The following is a 22,033-nucleotide window of genomic DNA, read 5'->3' as shown; positions in this document are numbered from 1 at the left end:
GACCCAGCCACGTTTCATCTTCAATGCCCTTGCTGATGGAAGGAGGTTTTCACTCAAAATCTTACGATACATGGCCCCATTAATTCTTTCCTTTACACGGATCAGTATTCCTGGTCCCTTTGCAGAAAAACAGCCCCAAAGCATGATGTTTCCACCCCCATGCTTCACAGTAGGTATGGTGTTCTTTGGATGCAACTCAGCATTCTTTGTCCTCCAAACAGGACGAGTTGAGTTTTTACCAAAAAGTTATATTTTGGTTTCATCTGACCATATGACATTCTCCCAATCCTCTTCTGGATCATCCAAATGCACTCTAGCAAACTTCAGACGGGCCTGGACATGTACTGGCTTAAGCAGGGGGACACGTCTGGCACTGCAGGATTTGAGTCCCTGGCAGCGTAGTGTGTTACTGATGGTAGGCTTTGTTACTTTGGTCCCAGCTCTCTGCAGGTCATTCACTAGGTCCCCCCGTGTGGTTCTGGGATTTTTGCTCACCGTTCTTGTGATCATTCTGACCCCACGGGGTGAGATCTTGCGTGGAGCCCCAGATCGAGGGAGATTATCAGTGGTCTTGTATGTCTTCCATTTCCTAATAATTTCTCCCACAGTTGATTTCTTCAAACCAAGCTGCTTACCGATTGCAGATTCAGTCTTCCCAGCCTGGTGCAGGTCTACAATTTTGTTTCTGCTGTCCTTTGACAGCTCTTTGGTCTTGGCCATGGTGGAGTTTGGAGTGTGACTGTTTGAGGTTGTGGACAGGTGTCTTTTATACTGATAAAAAGTTCAAACAGGTGCCATTAATACAGGTAACGAGTGGAGGACAGAGGAGCCTCTTAAAGAAGAAGTTACAGGTCTGTGAGAGCCAGAAATCTTGCTTGTTTGTAGGTGACCAAATACTTATTTTCCACCATAATTTGCAAATAAATTCATTAAAAATCCTACAATATGATTTTCAATTTGTCTGTCATAGTTGACATGTAACTATGATGAAAATTACAGGCCTCTCTCATCTTTTTAAGTGGGAGAACTTGCACAATTGGTGGCTGACTAAATACTTTTTTCCCCCACTGTAAGTGTTTGGTAGTCTAAAATCCTTTTGTGCACCAGTGTTACGGCAAAGACACAGGAGCCAGACTGAGACTGCAGGTCTCATGGCTCGGTTGAATTGACTAATTACCACAGTGGGTGCAGTCCAAATCCCTGTAAAGTGGATTTGAAGGGCCTGGATGAAAGACTGCAATTAGTGTATATAAAGTAATTGCTGGTGGATAGAAAACTCAAACAGGCTGCTACTGGGCCTGCGAGTGTGCGTGTGCATGTGTGTCAGAGTGTGTGTCTGTGAGTGAACATGTGTGCATTTGTGAGTGTGTGCATATGCTTATGAAATTGGCTGCTTGTCTCATGCATTACACGGGTACTCTTTAGCTAACAAGCATTCACATTATGCTTTTTACAACAACTATATAAACTCAAAACTCACACTCACACACTGTGAGGTAGCAACTAGCTACTTTGGTTCTGTTCTCGATACGCCCTCAGAGGACAGACTGTCATAAAACCAAACACACTGACAGTATCACAAAAGTTGTGATGCACCAAAAGGTCTGAAATAGATTTGCTGGCTGCTATAATAGAGAGAGTGTTTCATGCAGCTAGCTGGTGAATCAGAGGGTAATTATGCCTACTTTGGTGCTTGTCAGATCAGTCCACCCACACACATGGCAGACCTGGATGGATAATATTAGCAATAATAATAGCAATATTACGCTGTGGTGGGAACCTACTCCCCTGCACAGTGTATGGATTAGAAAAGTTGATAAGCTCGTAAAGTGCATGTGTTGTCAATGATATTGTACTGGTCACACAGAGACTGATTAGACACGTAATCACATGGCATGCAACATTTTAAGAAAAGCATTCATTTAGGAAAGTCTTTAGAGACTGTTACACTGTAATGAGAGGACTAAGCCTTGAGAAGCACTTCTCTCCCCTGTAACTATTCCCCAGGTCGTTGCTGTAAATGACAATGTGTTCTCAGTCAACTTACCTGGTAAAAGAAAGTTAAACAATTATAAAAATATATACTGTATGCTAATCTCACATTGATTACAATATGGAGTTCTGCTGACATTAATTACAGTGATCACATGACATACTGTGCCCTGCTTTATGATTTTACACAAATCCTGTGTCGTATTGATCAGTAGGATCATGGGACTGGTTCCCACACATGCATACAATAATTATCCATCTCTCTCCATGACCTGGGATAGCCTGTGAGAAAAACCAAGTCCTCCGAGTCTCCTTTGTGTATAACTGTCAACTGTGCTAATACTACATCTAGCAGTCACCAATCATGTAAGAAGTACACACAACCCCCCCCCCCCCCCCCCCCCCCCCCCAAAGGCTACAACCTGAAAACCCTGTCACCCCACTTCTTACAACACAGCCAACTTCCATTCCCCTATTTGTTTAGTCAGACAATAATTAACAACAACCAGATGTTTTTTTTTAAATGAAAGCTGTCATTCCCTTACACAGCAGCTATCATCAATCTACAATATTGTTTTTCTCTTCAGTCACAGACAGAGAAGGGGGGAAAACGGAGGGAGAAAAAGCCTGCACCCGTTTGCCAAGGCAGGCAGCCAAAGGAGCTCAGGAAGCACCAAACATAGCTATCAGGATGTCCGGCACTGAGACAGGAAGAGCCTTGTATGGGCAGAAAGGTTTCCTGGCACTCTGGAACATCTGGTGACATTATCTATGCCTATTGGCTCCTGAGTCTAGGTCATATGACCCAGGAGGACTGCTGGGAGGCGGGCTGCAGTGGCAGACAGGCAGGGACCAAGCTGATCCAGGGCCAATCCCTATTCCACAGGCCTGGAGACAGGGAGTGCACAGCCACACCACAGACAGGGCTGAGGAGACAGAGAGCCAGGGGGTGGGCCAGGGCCGGACTAACACATTTGGGGCCCCAGGGCACCTACCTCCAGGGGGCCCCAAATGTATTGTGAAATTAGACTTTAGCATTTGGATTCCCAGGAACACAAAAACGATTGTCATTTTTGTGTGGAATTGGACAATATTGCCATGAGCCAGTCCCAGCGGTTTCTAAGAACTATCTGGCATACCAATACTGTGTGTCTTGGAGAAGATCTTTATGGCATAACTAAACCAAGGGAGTTTTGGTACTCCACTCACTGATCCATGAGAAATTAGGAAACTCCATGTTGGATTCATGGCATATTGGTGCATGGATTGGAGAGAGAGTTAAAGTGGGGGTGTTGAACATGATTAGTGTTTGACTGGCATGCTGCCAGTGGTGGACTTCAGGAGGGCAGTGAATGATGGCAGGGATTAGATATTATCCAGCTGCTGTTTAACAGAGACATCAAAAAGACAGCCCGGCCATGAAAATACACTCGCAAACACTCTCTCACTAACATACAGAGAAGAACAAATTAAAATAAAATGTCATTTGTCACATGCTTCGTTAACAAGAAGTGTAGACTAAAAGTGAAATGCTTACTTACGGACCCTTCCCAACAATGCAGAGAGAAAGAAAATAGAGAAATAATAGAAAAGTTAAACACGTAATAATAAAAGTAATAATAAATACACAATGAGTAACAATAACTTGGCTATATAACGGGGTACCAGTACCGAGTCGATGTGTAGGAAAACTAGGTAATTGAGGTAGATATGTACTTATAACTAGGAATAAAGTGCCAGATAATAAACAGTAACAGCAGCGTATGTGATGAGTGAAAAAAGTTAGTGCAAAAAGGGTCTATGCAGATAGTCCGGGTAGCTATTTGGTTAACTATTTAACATCTATTTAGCAGTCTTATGGCTTGTGGGTAGAAGCTGTTCAGGGTCCTGTTGGTTCCAGATTTGGTGCATCAGTACCGCTTTCTGTGAGGTAGCAGAGAGAACAGTCTATGACTTGGGTGGCTGGAGTCTTTTTAGTGCTTTCCTCTGACACGACTAGTAAAGAGGTCCTGGATGGCAGGGAGCTCGGCCCCAGTGATGTACTGGGCCGTACGCACTACCCTCTGTAGCGCCTTGTGGTCAGATGCCAAGCAGTTGCAATACCAAGCAGTAATGCAGCCAGTCAAGATGCTCTCAATGGTGCAGCTGTATAACTTTTTGAGGATCTGAGGGACCATGCCAAATCTTTTCAGCCTCCTGAGCCTCCTCTTCATGACTGTGTTGGTGTGTGTGGACCGTGATAGATCCTTAGTAATGTGGAAACAGAGGAACTTGAAGCTCTCGACCACTTCTACAACAGCCCTGTCGATGTGAATAGGGGCGTGCTCGGCCCTCCATTTCCTGTAGTCCACGATCAGCTCCTTTGTCTTGCTGATGTTGAGGAAGAGGTTGTTGTCCTGGCACCACACTGCCAGGTCTCTGACCTCCTCCCTATAGGCTGTCTCATCATCGTTGGTGATCAGGTCTAACACCATTGTGTTGTCGGAAGCTTAATGATTGTGTTGTAGAGGGAGGTGTTCAGTCTCAGGGTCCTTAGCTTAGTGATGAGCTTAGAGGGCACTATGGTGTTGAACGCAGAGCTGAAGCCAATTAATAGCATTCTCACATAGGTGTTCCTCTTGTCCAGGTGGCAAAGGGCAGTGTGGAGTGCAATAGAGATTGCGTCATCTGAGGATCTGTTGGGGCGGTATGCAAATTGAAGTGGGTCCAGGGTGTCTGGGATGATGGTGTTGATGTGAGCCATGACCAGCCTTTCAAAGCATTTCATGGCTACAGATGTGAGTGCTACGAGGCGCTCATGGGCACAGGGACTATGGTGGTCTGCTTGAAACATGTACAGTGGGGAGAACAAGTATTTGATACACTGCCAATTTTGCAGGTTTTCCTACTTACAAAGCATGTAGAGGTCTGTAATTTTTATCATAGGTACACTTCAACTGTGAGAGACGGAATCTACAACAAAAATCCAGAAAATCACATTGTATGATTTTTAAGTAATTAATTGGCATTTTATTGCATGACATAAGTATTTGATCACCTACCAACCAGTAAGAATTCCGGCGCTCACAGACCTGTTAGTTTTTCTTTAAGAAGCCCTCCTGTTCTCCACTCATTACCTGTATTAACTGCACCTGTTTGAACTTGTTACCTGTATAAAAGACACCTGTCCACACACTCAATCAAACAGACTCCAACCTCTCCACAATGGCCAAGACCAGAGAGCTGTGTAAGGACATCAGGGATAAAATTGTATACCTGCACAAGGCTGGGATGGGCTACAGGACAATAGGCAAGCAGCTTGGTGAGAAGGCAACAACTGTTGGCGCAATTATTAGAAAATGGAAGAAGTTCAAGATGACGGTCAATCACCCTCTGTCTGGGGCTCCATGCAAGATCTCACCTCGTGGGGCATCAATGATCATGAGGAAGGTGAGGGATCAGCCCAGAACTACACGGCAGGACCTGGTCAATGACCTGAAGAGAGCTGGGACCACAGTCTCAAAGAAAACCATTAGTAACACACTACGCCGTCATGGATCAAAATCCTGCAGCGCACGCAAGGTCCCCCTGCTCAAGCCAGCGCATGTCCAGGCCCGTCTGAAGTTTGCCAATGACCATCTGGATGATCCAGAGGAGGAATGGGAGAAGGTCATGTGGTCTGATGAGACAAAAATAGAGCTTTTTGGTCTAAACTCCACTCGCCGTGTTTGGAGGAAGAAGAAGGATGAGTACAACCCCAAGAACACCATCCCAACCGTGAAGCATGGAGGTGGAAACATCATTCTTTGGGGATGCTTTTCTGCAAAGGGGACAGGACGACTGCACCGTATTGAGGGGAGGATGGATGGGGCCATGTATCGCAAGATCTTGGCCAACAACCTCCTTCCCTCAGTAAGAGCATTGAAGATGGGTCGTGGCTGGGTCTTCCAGCATGACAACGACCCGAAACACACAGCCAGGGCAACTAAGGAGTGGCTCCGTAAGAAGCATCTCAAGGTCCTGGAGTGGCCTAGCCAGTCTCCAGACCTGAACCAAATAGAAAATCTTTGGAGGGAGCTGAAAGTCCGTATTGCCCAGCGGCAGCCCCGAAACCTGAAGGATCTGGAGAAGGTCTGTATGGAGGAGTGGGCCAAAATCCCTGCTGCAGTGTGTGCAAACCTGGTCAAGACCTACAGGAAACATATGATCTCTGTAATTGCAAACAAAGGTTTCTGTACCAAATATTAAGTTCTGCTTTTCTGATGTATCAAATACTTATGTCATGCAATAAAATGCTAATTAATTACTTAAAAATCATACAATGTGATTTTCTGGATTTTTGTTTTAGATTCCATCTCTCACATTTGAAGTGTACCTATGATAAAAAATTACAGACCTCTACATGCTTTGTAAGTAGGAAAATCTGCAAATTCGGCAGTGTATCAAATACTTGTTCTCCCCACTGTAAGTATTACAGACTTGGTCAGGTAGAGGTTGAAAACGTCAGTGAAGACACTTGCCAGCTTGTCAGCGCATGCTCTGAGTATGCGTCCTGGTAATCCGTCTGGCCCTGAGGCCTTGTGATCGTTTACCTGTTTAAAGGTCTTACTCACATCGGCGAATTGCTAAAAAGAAACCACTACTAAAGTACACCAATTAGAAGAAGAGACTTGCTTGGGCCAAGAATCACGAGCAATGGACATTAGACCGGTGGAAATCTGTCCTTTGGTCTGATGAGTCCAAATTTTAGATTTTTGGTTCAAACCGCCGTGTCTTTCTGAGACGCAAAGTAGGTGAACGGATGATCTCCGCATGTGTGGTTCCCACAAGGCACACTTAACCAGCATGGCTACCACAGCATTCTGCAGCGATACGCCATCCCCTCTGGTTTGCGCTTAGTGGGACTATCATTTGTTTTTCAACAGGACAATGACCAAAAACACACCTCCAGGCTGTGTAAGGGCTATTTGACCAAGAAGGAGAGTGATGGAGTGCTGCATCAGATGACCTGGCCTCCCCAATCACCCGACTTCAACCCATTTCATATGGTTTGGGATGAGTTGGACTGCAGAGTAAATGAAATGCAGCCAACAAGTGCTCAGCATATGTGGGAACTCCTTCAACACTGTTGGAAAAGCATTCCTCATGAAGCTGGTTGAGAGAATGCCAGGAGTGTGCAAAGCTGTCATCAAGGCAAAGGGTGGCTACTTTGAAGAATCTCAAATATAAAATATATTTTGATTTGTTTAACACTTTTTTGGTTACTACATGATTCCATATGTGCTATTTCATAGTTTTGATGTCTTCACTATTATTCTACAATGTAGAAAATAATAAAAATAAAGAAAAACCCTGGAATGAGTAAGTGTGTCCAAACCTTTGACTGGTACTGTATATAGCAGAATTGGTCAGGAGCCCGTAAAACGGCTGCTATCCATTGCAGCGCCATTCCTTTAAATACTGTAACAACTGAGGGACAGGGGATATAGCATTTGCCATTTTAAGGCCTCTACATACAATATGCACATACAATTTACATAAAATGAAATGAAAATAACATTTTCATTAGAATAATGTTTGATATAACAAGGGAATATAACAAGGGAACTGGGGGATGAAAAAGAGCCCAACCTCAGCAGCTGACAGTGATATCATCTGAACGTTGATGCTAAATCTGGTTTCTACAAAAAGAACAGCAGTGGAGATGATTGGGTGATAATGTATAATGGAAAATTATAAGGTTCTAAGGTGAGGCAAAATCGACTGGGTAAATTACACTTAACAGTGTGGACGTGGTGAGCCAGAGTACACATAGATTATGCGTATCACACTCTTCTGTTCTTCAGTGTAATTATCAGAGGCTTCAGCAATATTAGGAAGGAAAGTGGCCAGGGGTTAGGCTCCACATTCCCGAGTCCCATCAAAAGTTTAGATTTAATGGAGAGACTTGGAGAGTTGTTCATGGAAATCATGAATATCAAAATGATACAAAGCTTTCCAGAGACCTGAGAGAACTCGCACACCCCCACACTTCCATTCTGTTGGAGTTTAGGTTGGTTGACATGGAAACACAGTTTTCAGAGAGAAATATGGTAGGCAGGGGGAAGCGCTGTAAAATCTTTATAGAGAGGACAATGCTTCACTCTCGTCTCCCGCCCCTGAAGGTGTAAACATTCTACACTCCTATTATACAACCTCATTATGGAAGCATAAGAGATTTGCATCTATTCAGCATCTGGGTTTTCATTAGGGATCAGGCTCGGGTGACAAAATAATTGCCACTGTGCAGAAAATATCATGAACCATGAAACGCTATGGGAATCATCTGAGATTTCATGGGTGCAAAATACTTGATGACAGGCTGCATACTGTATGGCGTGTGCCCACTCCATCACCCATATTTGAATGTCTCTTGTAGGGACAGCTGAGATGGGTAATCTTTTCTATTCTTGAGAGGGAATGTTCTTTCACCATCCCCATCAGTCCAAGGAAACCGTTTCTTTGTGACATCACTATGTGTGAAACCAGCTTTGCACACTTTGTCATTTTTGGTTCTAAACTTAGCCTGGCCAAATTTCACCAAGCTGCGGACAGCTGTAGGTGTGATGCATGATGGGAGAAGGCCAGACGTTTGCACATGTACAGTACACTGCAGCCCACCCACCCCTTGTTCCCACAACATAGCTTGACTGCTGTCAATGCATTTCTATAATATTTGCCAACTGCCAATACTGATTGTCAAAATCTGTCTCTTTTCTCCTGTGTGACGTATTGTGAAAGAAAAGAGAGTACAGAGAGTAATTCTCACTCACATTCAAAGATTAATGTTAGCTTGTAAATTGGTAATACAAGATGTCATAATTGGCAGAGTCTTATACTAAAATATGAACAGGCCTCCACACTGTTCATGACACTGTGCTAACATTGGCTCATGGCCTAATTTGCAATTATTCTCAAGTAATTATATTGCAAATGACAGTAAGGCACAGTTCTATGACTAAAGCATTACTGTGATTCAGAACCTCCTATTGGTACTGAGGTTAATTTATGTAACCGGGATAATTAGGGCTAGAACAAATGTAAGAAAGTAGGCAGGTAATTGTGGTGCCTGATAAAGTACAGTGCAAGTTCTATGAGTATTGTACTATTCATCAGACATTACCCGTGTGTTGCTTACTAAACTACATTGAACTATCCTGAACTTATTGCCCCAATTAATGAATGGGCACAATCAAAACGAGGACAGGATCAGGACAAAGGACGCATGTTAGAACCAGGTATGAACGTGGCTTCTGATAGTTGTGTCTTATTTATGATGTGTGCTCACATGTCTGGCAGACTGTTTTAATCCTTTTCTGTGGGTTTCACAGCGGTGCCAGTCAAAGGCCTACTCTACTAACCCTAAACAACGAGAGGCCTCATATTGTGTTTCTACATCAAAAGGCACCATTGAGTCCAGTCAAAAATAAGATTACCAAAAACAGCTTTTCTGTATCTGACCCCGACATTGGTATCACCCCTGGAGACCTGCCTATGGGCCTGTTGCTGCCTGCACCAGAGACATGGACAGAGAGATGGGAGGGATAAAAGGGCTGTTTTCATAGGGAAAGAGATGGTTCGTGAGCATCTACCCCATCTCTAAGACTTAGGTTTCGGTGTCGTCACACAGGTTCACGCAAAGGGCGTGCTCAGCAGCCTCTGGATATTTGCAGCCAAGGTTATGAACAGTGGGGTTATTACATTTACATTTTAGTCATTTAGCATTAGTGAGTGCATAAATGTTTCATACTGACATGAGACATGAGGGTTGGGATGTGTGTTCTGGGTGACGGGTCCACACAGTGTCAGAACAACAGCATCCCCATGCTGACTAGTGGGTTGGCTGGCTGTGGACATCTTTTTTTGTCCTGTTACTGTGCTACTTTTGGACATGCTTAATTACCCTCTTTTCCTAGCTGTGGTTAGTTAGTATATTACCGTAGCTGCATATCAGACGAGGCTAACTACTCCTGAAACTCACAGCCAGAGCTAACGCCACCAGCAGCCTAGCCATGCCGAGCAGCTAGCTAACCGTTTATTCATTAAATCAGACTCAGTCACTCTTCAAACAAGAAACTTAAAAATGACTAAAACTGTCCTAACACCATTATCGTTATACTACCATATGAGAGTTAAACAATTCCTTGACGGCTGGTGAAGGAAGGATGAATGGTGGCTTTGAAAGGTGGTTCTGAGGAGTGCAGGGCAAGGTTGGTTAACCTTTTCAGCATATAGGGTTATAGGTTTGATATTCAGGAACACAACAATAGGTGCTAAAATGTATGTTGATTAGTCTCCAATATGAGTCAATATGACTCCAACACCATATGCAATTATCTACACAGTACTTACCAAATAATACTTTTTTTTTTATGACACAACATACAATCTTGTAAGAGGTGGTTTCTAATAGGTCGTACAATTCCCAGCATGACATCAACTTTGCCATGCCGTGAGTTGGGGCATACACAGCATACTCCTCTTGTGCCTGGTTGTGAGTTGAATGTGGCAGCAGGTTGGTGTCAGACCACAGGGCCTGTGATTGAGAGGCCCTTGACGGCCACTTGTTCCTCTGCCAGAAGGAGGGTGGAGGGACCTCCATGGCTCCTCACCGTCATAGACATACACTGAATGTACAAAACATTACGAACACCTTCCTAATATTGAGTTGCATCCCCTTTTGCCCTCAGAACAGCCTCAATTCGTCAGGTCATGGACTCTAGAAGGTGTCGAAAGCGTTTTACAGGGATGCTGGCCCATGTTGACTTCAATGCTTCCCACAGTTGTGTCAAGTTGGCTGCATGTCCTTTGGGTAGTGGACCATTCTTGATACACACGGGAAACGGTAAACGTGAAAAACCCAGCAGTGTTGCAGTTCTTGACACATTGAAACTGGTGCGCCTGGCACCTACTACCATACCCTGTTCAAAGGCATTTAAATAATTTTGTCTTGCCCATTCACCCACTGAATGGCACACATACACAATCCCTGTCTCAATTGTCTCAAGGATTACAAATCCGTGTTTAACCTGTCTCCTGCCCTTCATCTACACTGATTGAAGTGGATTTAGCAAGTGACATCAATAAGGGATCATAGCTTTCATCTGGATTTACCTGGTCAGTCTGTCATGGAAAGAGCAGGTGTTCCTAATGTTTTGTACAGTGTATAATGGCTCTGTGATCCATAATAATAATAATAATAATAATAATAATAATATGCCATTTAGCAGACGCTTTTATCCAAAGCGACTTATAGTCATGCGATACAAATACTGCAGAGGGTAAAGATGACGGCCCTGTGAGGATTGAGGTGTGTGTGGAGCAGTTTGGGATTGGCCCTGAGTATCACCTCTTCTCCTTATTAGAAAAATTGTCTTCAAAATATTGTAACTTTTTCCAACATGAACCAATAGTGATTCTTGAAACTGAAGACAAGCTAATAGAATACAATTGTGAACCTGCAAGTTGGTGTGTGGTTGTGACAAAATGTACAAATCAGCCAGACAGATCCCCATCTTTATAGTTGGCCTGTGCACAAATTATGTCACACTGAAGATCTATTACAAAGCAATTTGTCATGGACGTTAGTCATTAGATCAAGTCTCCATGGCAATGAGGAGAATTGACAAGCGTTGTGGTTTATCATTGTGGTTATTTCCCACCCTGCAATGCCACGTCATATTAGAACAGGGAGGCAATGGACCATGTCCACAATGACTCACTGTGTTCTAGCTCTGGGGATCTAAATCTACTATGACCATTGACTGACCATTGATTCAATAAGCAAGTAAAAAGTATGAAATCATCAATTATAAGCCCCTGTCTTTGCAAGCAGATTATTTAATGGATTGGAGCTTTATCGAGACCATTGTGAAATCCATTGCCTGGTTTAGTCATATTAAAGGATGGTTTCTGAATAAGACATTAGAGTACATTAAAACAGGTTGAATGTAATGTGAAATATTTAAGCCTCCACACCTATAAGTTCACAATGCTAGTATGATGAAAAGAGGTTGGTGTGGAGCCCAGTGGAGAGAAGGGACCCTAGGAGTTTCTAGACTGTAATGTGACCATAGTGATGAAAGAAAAGCAGGAGTGTAAGAAAATACCAGAAATATCATTTGATCTGTTTCAAAAGCACATGGTTGTTATAACTTTGTTACTTTTAATTTATGAATATGGATATACGGTTCTTAACTGTTTAATTAGAAATTAGATTTAAGATAGATATTTCGCTACATATTAAGAACTTATTAAATCATGTATATTTATTCTACTCTGTGACTCATTAAACTGTATCAAGTATATGATGAATATTGCAAAATCTTTCTGCTGTCATCTTTGATTTGGGGTTCCTCTGAATGAGCACTTCTGCTACATTATTGAATAGCATGCATGGGATTTCTTGATTACACCATTGCTCCTTTAACACCATGATGAAAAAAGTTGTCTACAATCCTTAATGCAACGATGGTGAAGGGATTTGGCAGAAACAACAAAGCTTTATTACAGGCATCCTTAAAACAACACTTTAACATGGCTAACAACATCAAACATGGCAGCCATGAGCTGACAGTGTGTGTGAGAATTGACCGAGGCTTGGCAGCAGAGAGAGGCCTGAGACTGTTCTGCTGTCACGACACTTGATGTATCCCAAATTGCACCCTTTTCCTTATATAGTGCACTACTTACTTTTGACCAGGGCCCCTGGCTCTATAAATAGTATGGTGGTATTGGACATCAAATGTAATATTCTGCCCTAACCCTAATGCTCTATTCTTCAGTTTAAATAGATGCATTTTATTTTCAACAAATAACATCAATGTGTGCTTTGATGTTTCATTTAAATGTATGTCTCTGGTAGAGTGGGGCAATATTGATTGAGAAAATGAGGGGGAAAAAACTCAATTTTATCATAATATATATTTTATTAATATCCCTGGTCTTGAAGGATATCATGTACACCAAATATATTTGGCAGTTAAGCGCATTCAATGTCTTAAGAAGCCAAAAACAGTCACTTGCTTTAACAAACACAATAACAAATAAAAATAACCACAAAATAAGGAACTGCATGTAAATACATACAAAAATCCCATGCCTACTCAGTAGGTAACAAAAACATTTTGACTCCTGAATATGTACATACTGTATTTACATTTCAGTTATACAAAATATATTATTTCGCTTACATTCTTGTGTAAGCTGTGACCTCTGTTTCCTCCAAGTTGCCCCTTAAAATCTCTTACATTCCGTGGAAAATACACTTTAAGGCTACTTTAGATGCAATGCATCCAATCACAGGGTGATAAACAAAACATAGTTTTGCTTGCTAAGCTTCACAAAAGGCACCAAAACTTTGATAATGAAGAAAGTTCATTATTTCATGGTGAAAGAAGAACAACAGGGGAGATAGTACCAGTGGGTGATATATACAAAGCATAGAAACAAATGTCAGTGTTACAGTTAACATTCTCGAATACTTCATTGTTCTTCTCCAATAAAGTTATCACACATTGTTACTACAAGAGAAAATATATTCAGAGAAAAATGATGCCATCAAGTTCAAATGATACCATGTAAAGAACGTTAATCTACAAAGTCTAAAAGGATGAAAAACAAGACATGGCACATGTACAGTATACATGGGGATGTTTGTGTACCATCAGTGTTTTGGAATTTCAGGTTGTCAGTATCAAAAGTCCCACCAAAGCACAATATTCTATGTTATTTAGATCTCTGAAGACTCATTGAAGTAATGAGGTTGAGTTGAAGAGAGAAATGGTTCCCTTTCTATCCTCGTCGTCTCTCTCTGTCATGTTTCATGATCTTTAATCGCTGTATGGACATAGAGGGAGTAAAAGTGCATTCGAAAAGGTAACAATGTTGTTTGCCTCTTTTCTTGTCAAAAGTAAAAAATTAATGATAATTAAAGATGTGAAAGTCTTAGCAGATGTCAATGTTTTTTAGAGAGAGGGTGGACTGCAGTTCTGACTGAGGAGTGCCCACTTGGGAGATGTAAACGTTTGTGGGGGAGCCGTATGAGGTGGAAACCTGTGTCTGAAATATACTGGAGGCTGAGGAGTACATGGTGTTGACTGATGGGGAGCCATAAGAGCTGTGCATTGGGGAGGAGTAGCAGGAGGGCACTGGGGAGGGGTAAGAGGAGCTGGGAGAGAGGTATGATGTGGAGGGGGAGGAGAACCCTGAGACTGGGGAGGGGATGACCATGGGGGTGGGCCCTGCCTTCTCCACCTTTCTGTCCTTCGCCTGCCTCAGGTGGATCTTGGTGTGCCTTTTGCACTCATCGCTGCGGGCAAACTTGCGGCCGCAGATGTCGCAGGCGAAGGGCTTCTCGCCGGTGTGCGTGCGGATGTGTGTGGTCAGGTGGTCGCTTCGGCTGAATTTGCGCATGCAGATGCGGCACTGGAAGGGCTTCTGGCCCGTGTGGATACGGATGTGGCGTGTCAGCTCGTCTGAACGGGAGAAACGGCCATCGCACGTCTCCACGGGGCAGGCGTAGGGGCGCTTGTGGGGAGGGGTCTTGCACTGGCGGTTGGGGTACTTGCGCATGCGGTTGGGTTTGACCAGCTGAGACTGGTAGGAACCTTTATGATCTTGAAAGCCAGTCTGTGTGGCAAAAGCTTTGATGGTGGACAGGGGTGTGAGGGAGAGCTGCTGCTGGATGCTCTGAGACTGGAAAGGCTTCTGGTCAGGGGGAAGCAGGCTGATCTCACCCTGCTGCTGGGGGAACAGGTAGTCTGGGATCATGGGCAGAGCCATGTTGGAGGAGCAGGTCTTGCTGCTGGGGTAGGTGGGCGGTGGGTACTGGACTGAGCTGTTTGAGGGGCTGGGGAAGGACTGGTTAGAGTCAGGGAAGAGGTCAGGGCTAACACTGGAGTAGGTGAGTGCAGCCGAGTAGATGGGGTTGGAATCACCGATTTGGACGGGGCAGCTCATGGTGTGGGAGGAGGAGCTGACCGGCACAGCAGAGGAGCATGAGGCAACTGAGGTGGGCGGTTGGGACATGCCTATCAGCCCACTGACCAGGCTGTATAATGGCTCTGCCCACATGCTGTTGCTGCAGCTGGTTGCAGGCTCCAGGGTGAACCTCCCTGTGTAGGAGATAGAGGGCAGGCGAGGGGTTGAGTAGGTCTGGTCGATAAGAGACTTGTCACAGCCGATAGAGATGTCAGGTAATGTATCTGAAAGAACAACAACAAACAGTTAGCATTTAACAGCTGCCATGTAAAAGCACATTTACATTTGCTGCAGATGGCAGCCCCCACTACTGTTTAGGATTCAGGGGGTAAGCACAGAAGAATCCTGCTGGCTCATACAAAATACATCAACTTACAAGGTGCTGACACAATACAAGAGAATTCCCCCAAATTTCGACCCCTTATGACTGTCTATCAATGATCATGCAGTTTATGAAAATAGTAATACTGTCTCATATTTGCACCAAATGCATGTAAATTACGCAATAAGTTATATCATAGAACTATACTACATATTCATTCATTTTTAGTTATTTTTTGTTGCAAAAGTTCAATCATCCAATCGTTAAAGAAGACAAATACCAGTATAGCTCTATGCACTATAATAATAACACTTTTTAAAGCTATTTATAGTTTATCCAAACATCTTAGCATATTCATATTTTTTGCATAGACTGTATGTCAGAACTCAAATGCAACCTAAAAGATTATGCACATTTTCATGCATATTTCTGAATGAAACCATAAAGAGTTTAGAGTTAGAGCAGCCCTTACCTTCATTCAGATGTTCGTATGAGTCTCCTGGCTCCCCGGTCCCAAAGCCTACACCTTCTGCTGTGGAGGCAGCCAGGAACGGGGTCCCTGAGGAGTGGAGCAACATCAGCTCCTCCAACTTGGGGTAGCTGTCCATGGGAGAGTAGGGGAAGCCTAGTGGGTCTGAGATCTGAAGGGCTGAGAGGAGCATCTCTGTCTTGGTTGCAGCCATGGTGCTGGTGCTGCTTGTCTCAGATGAGAGGAGATTACCAGCTGGCTTTAGAGGGGAACTCTGAAGATGCTGCTGCTGCACTTGTTGAGGAAGATGGTCAGAGGAATCCCATGCTGAAAGATCTCAAAGGTTTTGCTGCTTTCAACTACGCTTCTTTGCAAAAGGTCCCAGTCTTCAAAAACAATGTTGTGGTTCATTCATTTTTTTCTAATAATCCTGACGTGTGAGTATGATCAAGAATTAAGAAATGTGTAGTTGTTGTGTTTTCTCTTTTAGTTCACGTGTTTGGTGTGTGCTAGAATAAATTCTAAACTAGCCTACTATGGGGCTGTCTGCTCTGTCGTGTACTGTCATAAGATCTGTTTGGCTCCGAGAACTGTTTCACTAGGCTGAGGATTCCACCGCTTTATAAAGCCTCTTGCCGTGACGTAAATGTCCAAATAAGGAAAGGAGGAAAGCCATATTTAGGCAACGCAGTGGAGTACACAGAAGGCTTGTCAGAGTAAATGGAGAGAGCGGGAGACTGTTTATCCAGATATTGTACAAAATTCAGATATTTCACACGGTGCATATTATAACAAAAGTAGTTTCCATATAGAAATAAGCGACGGCCACTGCTGTTTTGCCGTTGTTTTCGGAATAAATGCAGTTTCCCTATCAATGCAGCGCTCCGCAATTGCCGGAACCTCGGCTATGACACGCCATATAAGGTTGTCCCGTCACACGAACCGGTTCCGGTGGGTTTCCACTTCCTTGCTCTTATTAAGCGTTTCCAGTGGTAATTCTGATCAGAGCTCGGCAATAAATGTGCAAGACCTGTTCAAATCCAGCACGTAAAAAAAAAAAAAAAAAAAAAAGTTATTATGCAATAGGCTAGATCACAATTGTTTGGATATATACACATATATATAAAACAAATCCCTACTGTCTCCAGTGGCCTGGTAGTATAGCGGTCGTAATGTTAGTCTTGGGACAGGTGTTACTCTTGGCACAATCTGATCTTTAATCAAAAAGAAGTGTCCATTTATTTCAGTGGCCGCAAACATTCTTACTTCCATTAGAGTTCAATATATCTTCAGAGCAAGACTCACTCAATGCAAGATTATTTGCGAGATGTTGTCCAAGATGGTTTGGGCAAACCATGTGTTCTGGGCACTAATCAAACTATAGCCTATGCTATTGCATGAAGTTGTTCATTATGGAAGATTTGTAGGTTGCACAAAAAATGGCACTGTACAGTAAGCTATTTCACTAGACCTTTGATCATAAGCTTGCTCTCTGCGCAATTGGACATACAGGTCAAAGCCAACTCCGCTGCCCATGGGGGGTTTCTTGTTCAATTCAGGCGAGTCTCTTTCTCGGCTCTATCTACTTATTGGACACTATTTAGGCTACGGGAGCTAGTTTTAAAAGACTGCAATATTCTATTTAGGTGAGAAAGTGATACTGGATTGCCCCACGTTTGGGGCTCAAACAGTGCATGAATTCCAGAAAACGCAAAGAGAAAACTTTATTGCAATATTTGGCTATATAATACAGTAAAATGTTCTTATTTGAACACACAAGTAAGAGCGTTCGATCCGATAGAGATGTGCTCCGTTCTGCCTGTTCTGTTCTCTGTGGCGGGTTCTCTGAAGTCAAGCCAGGCGCAATAAAGCCCTCGACGCAGTGGTATCTCAACTGAGCATGCTCCCTATTTCTGGCAGACTTCCTTGGTTTCGTATTAATGATGGTAAAATAGGACAAAACTGAGCTGTCACATAATGCCATCACATTTTTTTGGTGCTGCGTGAAATGAGAAAGAAGAAGTGAGAGACTGGCAGGTTTCCCTGGCTCAGTGTGTCGGCTACGCAGTGTGAGAGGGGCTATTGACTGCTACGTGACTGGCTTCAGATATCCCAGATCACAGGTTGTTATGTAATTTGTCCTACTTTATGACTCTGGTTCAGTCTAGGGATTAATGTTCACATTTATGTCTTCATGAATAATAGACACCTCTGTGAAGTACGCCTAATGACATTCACCGAATGTCATTACACTTATGGTGTTTGTAACAGATGTCTCTTTCCATTCATCAAATGTTTTGAAGTAATTTGTTTGACAATCAGATAAAAGCATCATGACTGGTTTTGTACATGCCACATTAAAATGTAATACATTTTACCGTTAAATGACATGTATTTAGTATTAGACTCATAAAAATGTTAGTGCACTAATAGAGACTCCGCCGAATGTCACAGTAAAAAAACAACTTTTCCTTGACAGAATAATTCATATTCTCCTCTTTGACTGTGCATTTTCGGCAGTTCTTACTTTTGCCACTAGTATGTACTCCTGAAATTGTTGAATGTTTTTGTGCTTGTCACTTAGCTAGCAGTTCTCAGCTGTTAGCAGCAAATTGCTAGCAGTTTCTTACAGGCATAAAAACTGATTATTGGCATACATATAAAATATATTCTGCTTCCTAGACTTGCTTTCAATGACAATGACAGATCTATAACTCACATTTCTATGTGAATTTGGTTCAGGTCACCCAAAAAGTTAGATATTGCAGCTCTACACCTGGTACACAATTCATGGTAACCTTGTAAACAATTCATTTAGACCCAGAGTTGATTTCAAACAAGCATTTCTTTACTGAAATGTGTGCCGTTGCCGGCAATTAAAAAGGACAGGCAGCTATTTGAGACTTGACGTTTAATTGAAGTTTTATGGTAGTCATTTTGTTAAATTATATCGGCCTACTGTTTCTTACAACACCAACAACTAATGTTATTACAGCAGTCATTACAGTTGCAGTAAGACCATCTCATACTCAGTGATTGAATTTTCTCTGTTGTGGAGACAGCAAATAAATATGTGAGTAAATGTACTGTATTTTTGGCAATACAATGGGTTTGTGATAGTCTTCTGAACAGTAAGCAGCTATTAAGTCAAATGATGCAGGCTAGTATCTCAGATACGAGATGGGAAAAACGGAAGGTCATCCACCATTTTAAGAGTTATAAAAGACAGGATAAAAAGACATACAGGGCGTGATCCACCAATAAATTGTTGTGGTATTTTCCTCTTGTGGTTTGGCGGAGGCGGGAACCCCCTTCCCTCCCTCTTCTCTTCTCTCCTCAGCATCAGTGTCCCCCCCATGGCATGGCCCACGCAGTGCAGCAGATAAGAGAGAGGAATGCTTCCCTCCCTGACAGGGCTTCTCCCTACTGCAGTCTCACCCTCGCCTCCTCTCCCCCTCCCTTACTCTCCCCCTCTCTCCTTGCTCAGCAGCTGATATCTAATTAATCCCTGGTCCCTCGCTGAAAGTGAGAGAGAGAGAGAGAGAGAGAGAGAGAGAGAGAGAGAGAGAGAGAGAGAGAGAGAGAGAGAGAGAGAGAGAAAGGGAGAGAGAGAGAGAGAGAGAGAGAGAGAGAGAGAGAGTGCTCCCTCATCTCTGCTGCACAGGCCTGTACTGTCTCCACATCACTCTCTCAGCTGAGCTCATCTTGCCATCATTATTTAGGTTTTTACACCATGACACAGGTAATAGTTGTGTCATGGCCAACACCCGTTTTGTCATTGTGCACGCACACACACACACACACACACACACACACACACACACACACACACACACACACACACACACACACACACACACACACACACACACACACACACACACACACACACACACACACACACACACACACACACACACACACACACACACACAGATATATATTGTTCATCTTCTGCAGTTCTACCTAAAACACATGACCATCAGTCAGACTAGTCTAGTGTCTAGTGTGTTTGCATTGGCTTAGCTACAGGATGTCACCATGTTGGCAGCTATGAAACTATCCCCATAAAAAATGCTTGCACTGAGGTAGATTCACTGTGCAAGTAATACATGAACATAGGCCTATATAATCACTTCAAATGGTTGCCATAGTGAGGGAGTCTCCAAGGTATCCATGTGGTATACTCAGGGTATTTTCCTTAATGGAAATATATTTTGAACCCATCGTAAATAAGCCCTCGTAAATAAATTCCCCGCTCAATGATGATCATTAAGGATAATTGCAGACATAACACATTATTGATCATTGCTCCAAAGGGAATAGAAGTCACTAGGAAAGCAGATACACAGTGTGAGATCATTTGCATCCCATATAATCTTATCTCAACATTTTACGTGTCTTTTTTAGATTACTGTACCAGAGTTCACAAAACAGGAAGTGGTGATGTTTCCTGCTCTCCGTGATGTCACAGCGGGGTGCCAGGCCAGAGTCAAATGTGAACACAGCCTTTTTCCTTTCACTCTCACAAACACAGCTTCCTTTCACTCTTTCAATTACAACTGAGCTTTCAGATTACACATCTCTTGATTTTTCTATTTCTCAACATGTAATCTCCCAACGCGGACCAAGTGATTTCTCTGCCTTATCTTTTGTAGTCTTTGTGAAATTCTTGTGCAGACTATTCAAGGAAACAAACAGCCACGTATTGGAATAGAAGGAGAGGTTGCTGAGCTGTAACGGGGTCAGATTAATAGACTTCCAGTTAATTCATTTGAGATTTCTATTGAATTATGGACCAACATGTCTTTGGATGTAATTGTAGGTCTTGTGTTCTTTCTTTATTCCTACTGAGTTGTCAATGATTTATCTGTTGTTAGCAAAGAATACACAGAGGGAACTCAAAAGTCAAAATATAAATTACACTAATTATTCACAAAGTTAAGATCAGAAAAGCCCTGTGACAAATGCAATCTGATTATTCAGGATGTCTGATTATTACTGGTCCTATTCAGGGGATGTCTGATTATTACTGGTCCTATTCAGGGGATGTCTGATTATTACTGGTCCTATTCAGGGGATGTCTGATTATTACTGGTCCTATTCAGTCAGACTGGATGAGTGCTATTCACATAAAGAAGGAAATACCTCCACATTGTTTATCATCAAACAGGCCCAGTAAATTACTAAAGAGGGAGAGAGACCTGGAGCTCTATCAAGAGGGTCATAACGTGGATGGGCTGCCTGTGGTCCTCAGTGAATCACACAGATCAGGGCTTCCTGTATATACAGTATATTAGCCAGTGGCTTGTGGTCAGTCAGGGTCTCTACTCTACAGCGGTTCCCCCCAGGCCGGGTCTGATTAATGGCCAGCATAACACAATGCTGCATCTAGATGGAAACACTAGCCCACTACACAGTTCTAGTACTACACATGGTTATTTATTTATAAGGTCAGCATGTTGTCACTTGAATAATGAGCTCCTTGATTTCCATCTATATTGTGTCAGTGTTTGCATACACAAATATGAATACTCACGGTCATATTTACATGTATCCTATTTCATTTGCAATAAGGTTTGCCATTATTATTCCTGGCTATGCCATTGTATCAAAGGATGTCTGTGCTCTGACTTTATAATAGCTGTAAGGTTTGTTAATAGATGAGGGTTCACTCAGTTATCCGAGTTTTACTGTTCTCATGTGTGCAATGCCCAGTTGAGAGGCCAGGGATCGTTCCCCATCAGAGGAAGGCAAATGGGTGCATAGAAGTGGTGAGAGAGTAAGCAATAGACACTCAGTTCCCAGCTACAACTGACCTCCTTTCAGAGATAAAATGACATAAATCGTACCATTTTATGCCTCCCCTTTTCTTCACTTTTCATTTATTTTATTGTCATGCATTCAGTGATAATACGCTTTACTACCTATGGCCAGCTCTGTGTTGGTCACTGGGTCTATATATAGGGATCACTCTTTCCTCTGAGAACTGTGACAGTTAGAGAGTGAAAGAATGCAGTGTGTGTGTGCTCACTCTAGCTAGCATCTGGTCCTTTCTGGCATGCAGACGGTGGAACTTGACCAGCTACTAGGCTTGTCTGTCTAGTATCATTCTTATATTCCTCCAACCCCCATACCTCCGGAAGCATCTCCTACTATAGAAACACAGGCGGATTCTCTCCTTCCCTCTGGCTCTGAGAGGCCTTTCACAAACTTAATTTAACAATCACATCGCATGACACGAAGAATTC

General features: G+C 42.9%; 1 protein-coding gene across 1 annotated transcript; it reads right to left on the bottom strand.

Moving 5' to 3' along the window:
* Positions 1-12,914: 12,914 nt before the first annotated feature.
* On the bottom strand, positions 12,915-16,378 carry LOC311135758 (early growth response protein 1-like). Its single transcript, XM_084169810.1, has 2 exons — positions 15,786-16,378; positions 12,915-15,215 (listed from the first exon to the last, which is right to left on the bottom strand). The coding sequence occupies exons 1-2, from the start codon at positions 15,994-15,996 to the stop codon at positions 13,957-13,959; spliced, it is 1,470 nt and encodes a 489-aa protein (XP_084025936.1). The 5' UTR covers positions 15,997-16,378; the 3' UTR covers positions 12,915-13,956.
* Positions 16,379-22,033: the final 5,655 nt, after the last annotated feature.

This window comes from Coregonus lavaretus, assembly GCF_964263955.1.
Source record: "Coregonus lavaretus genome assembly, chromosome: 10".
In the NCBI taxonomy this organism is placed as follows: Eukaryota; Metazoa; Chordata; class Actinopteri; order Salmoniformes; family Salmonidae; genus Coregonus; species Coregonus lavaretus.
The sequence above is the reverse complement of the archived record's forward strand: the minus strand, read 5'-3'. Positions and strand labels throughout refer to the sequence as shown.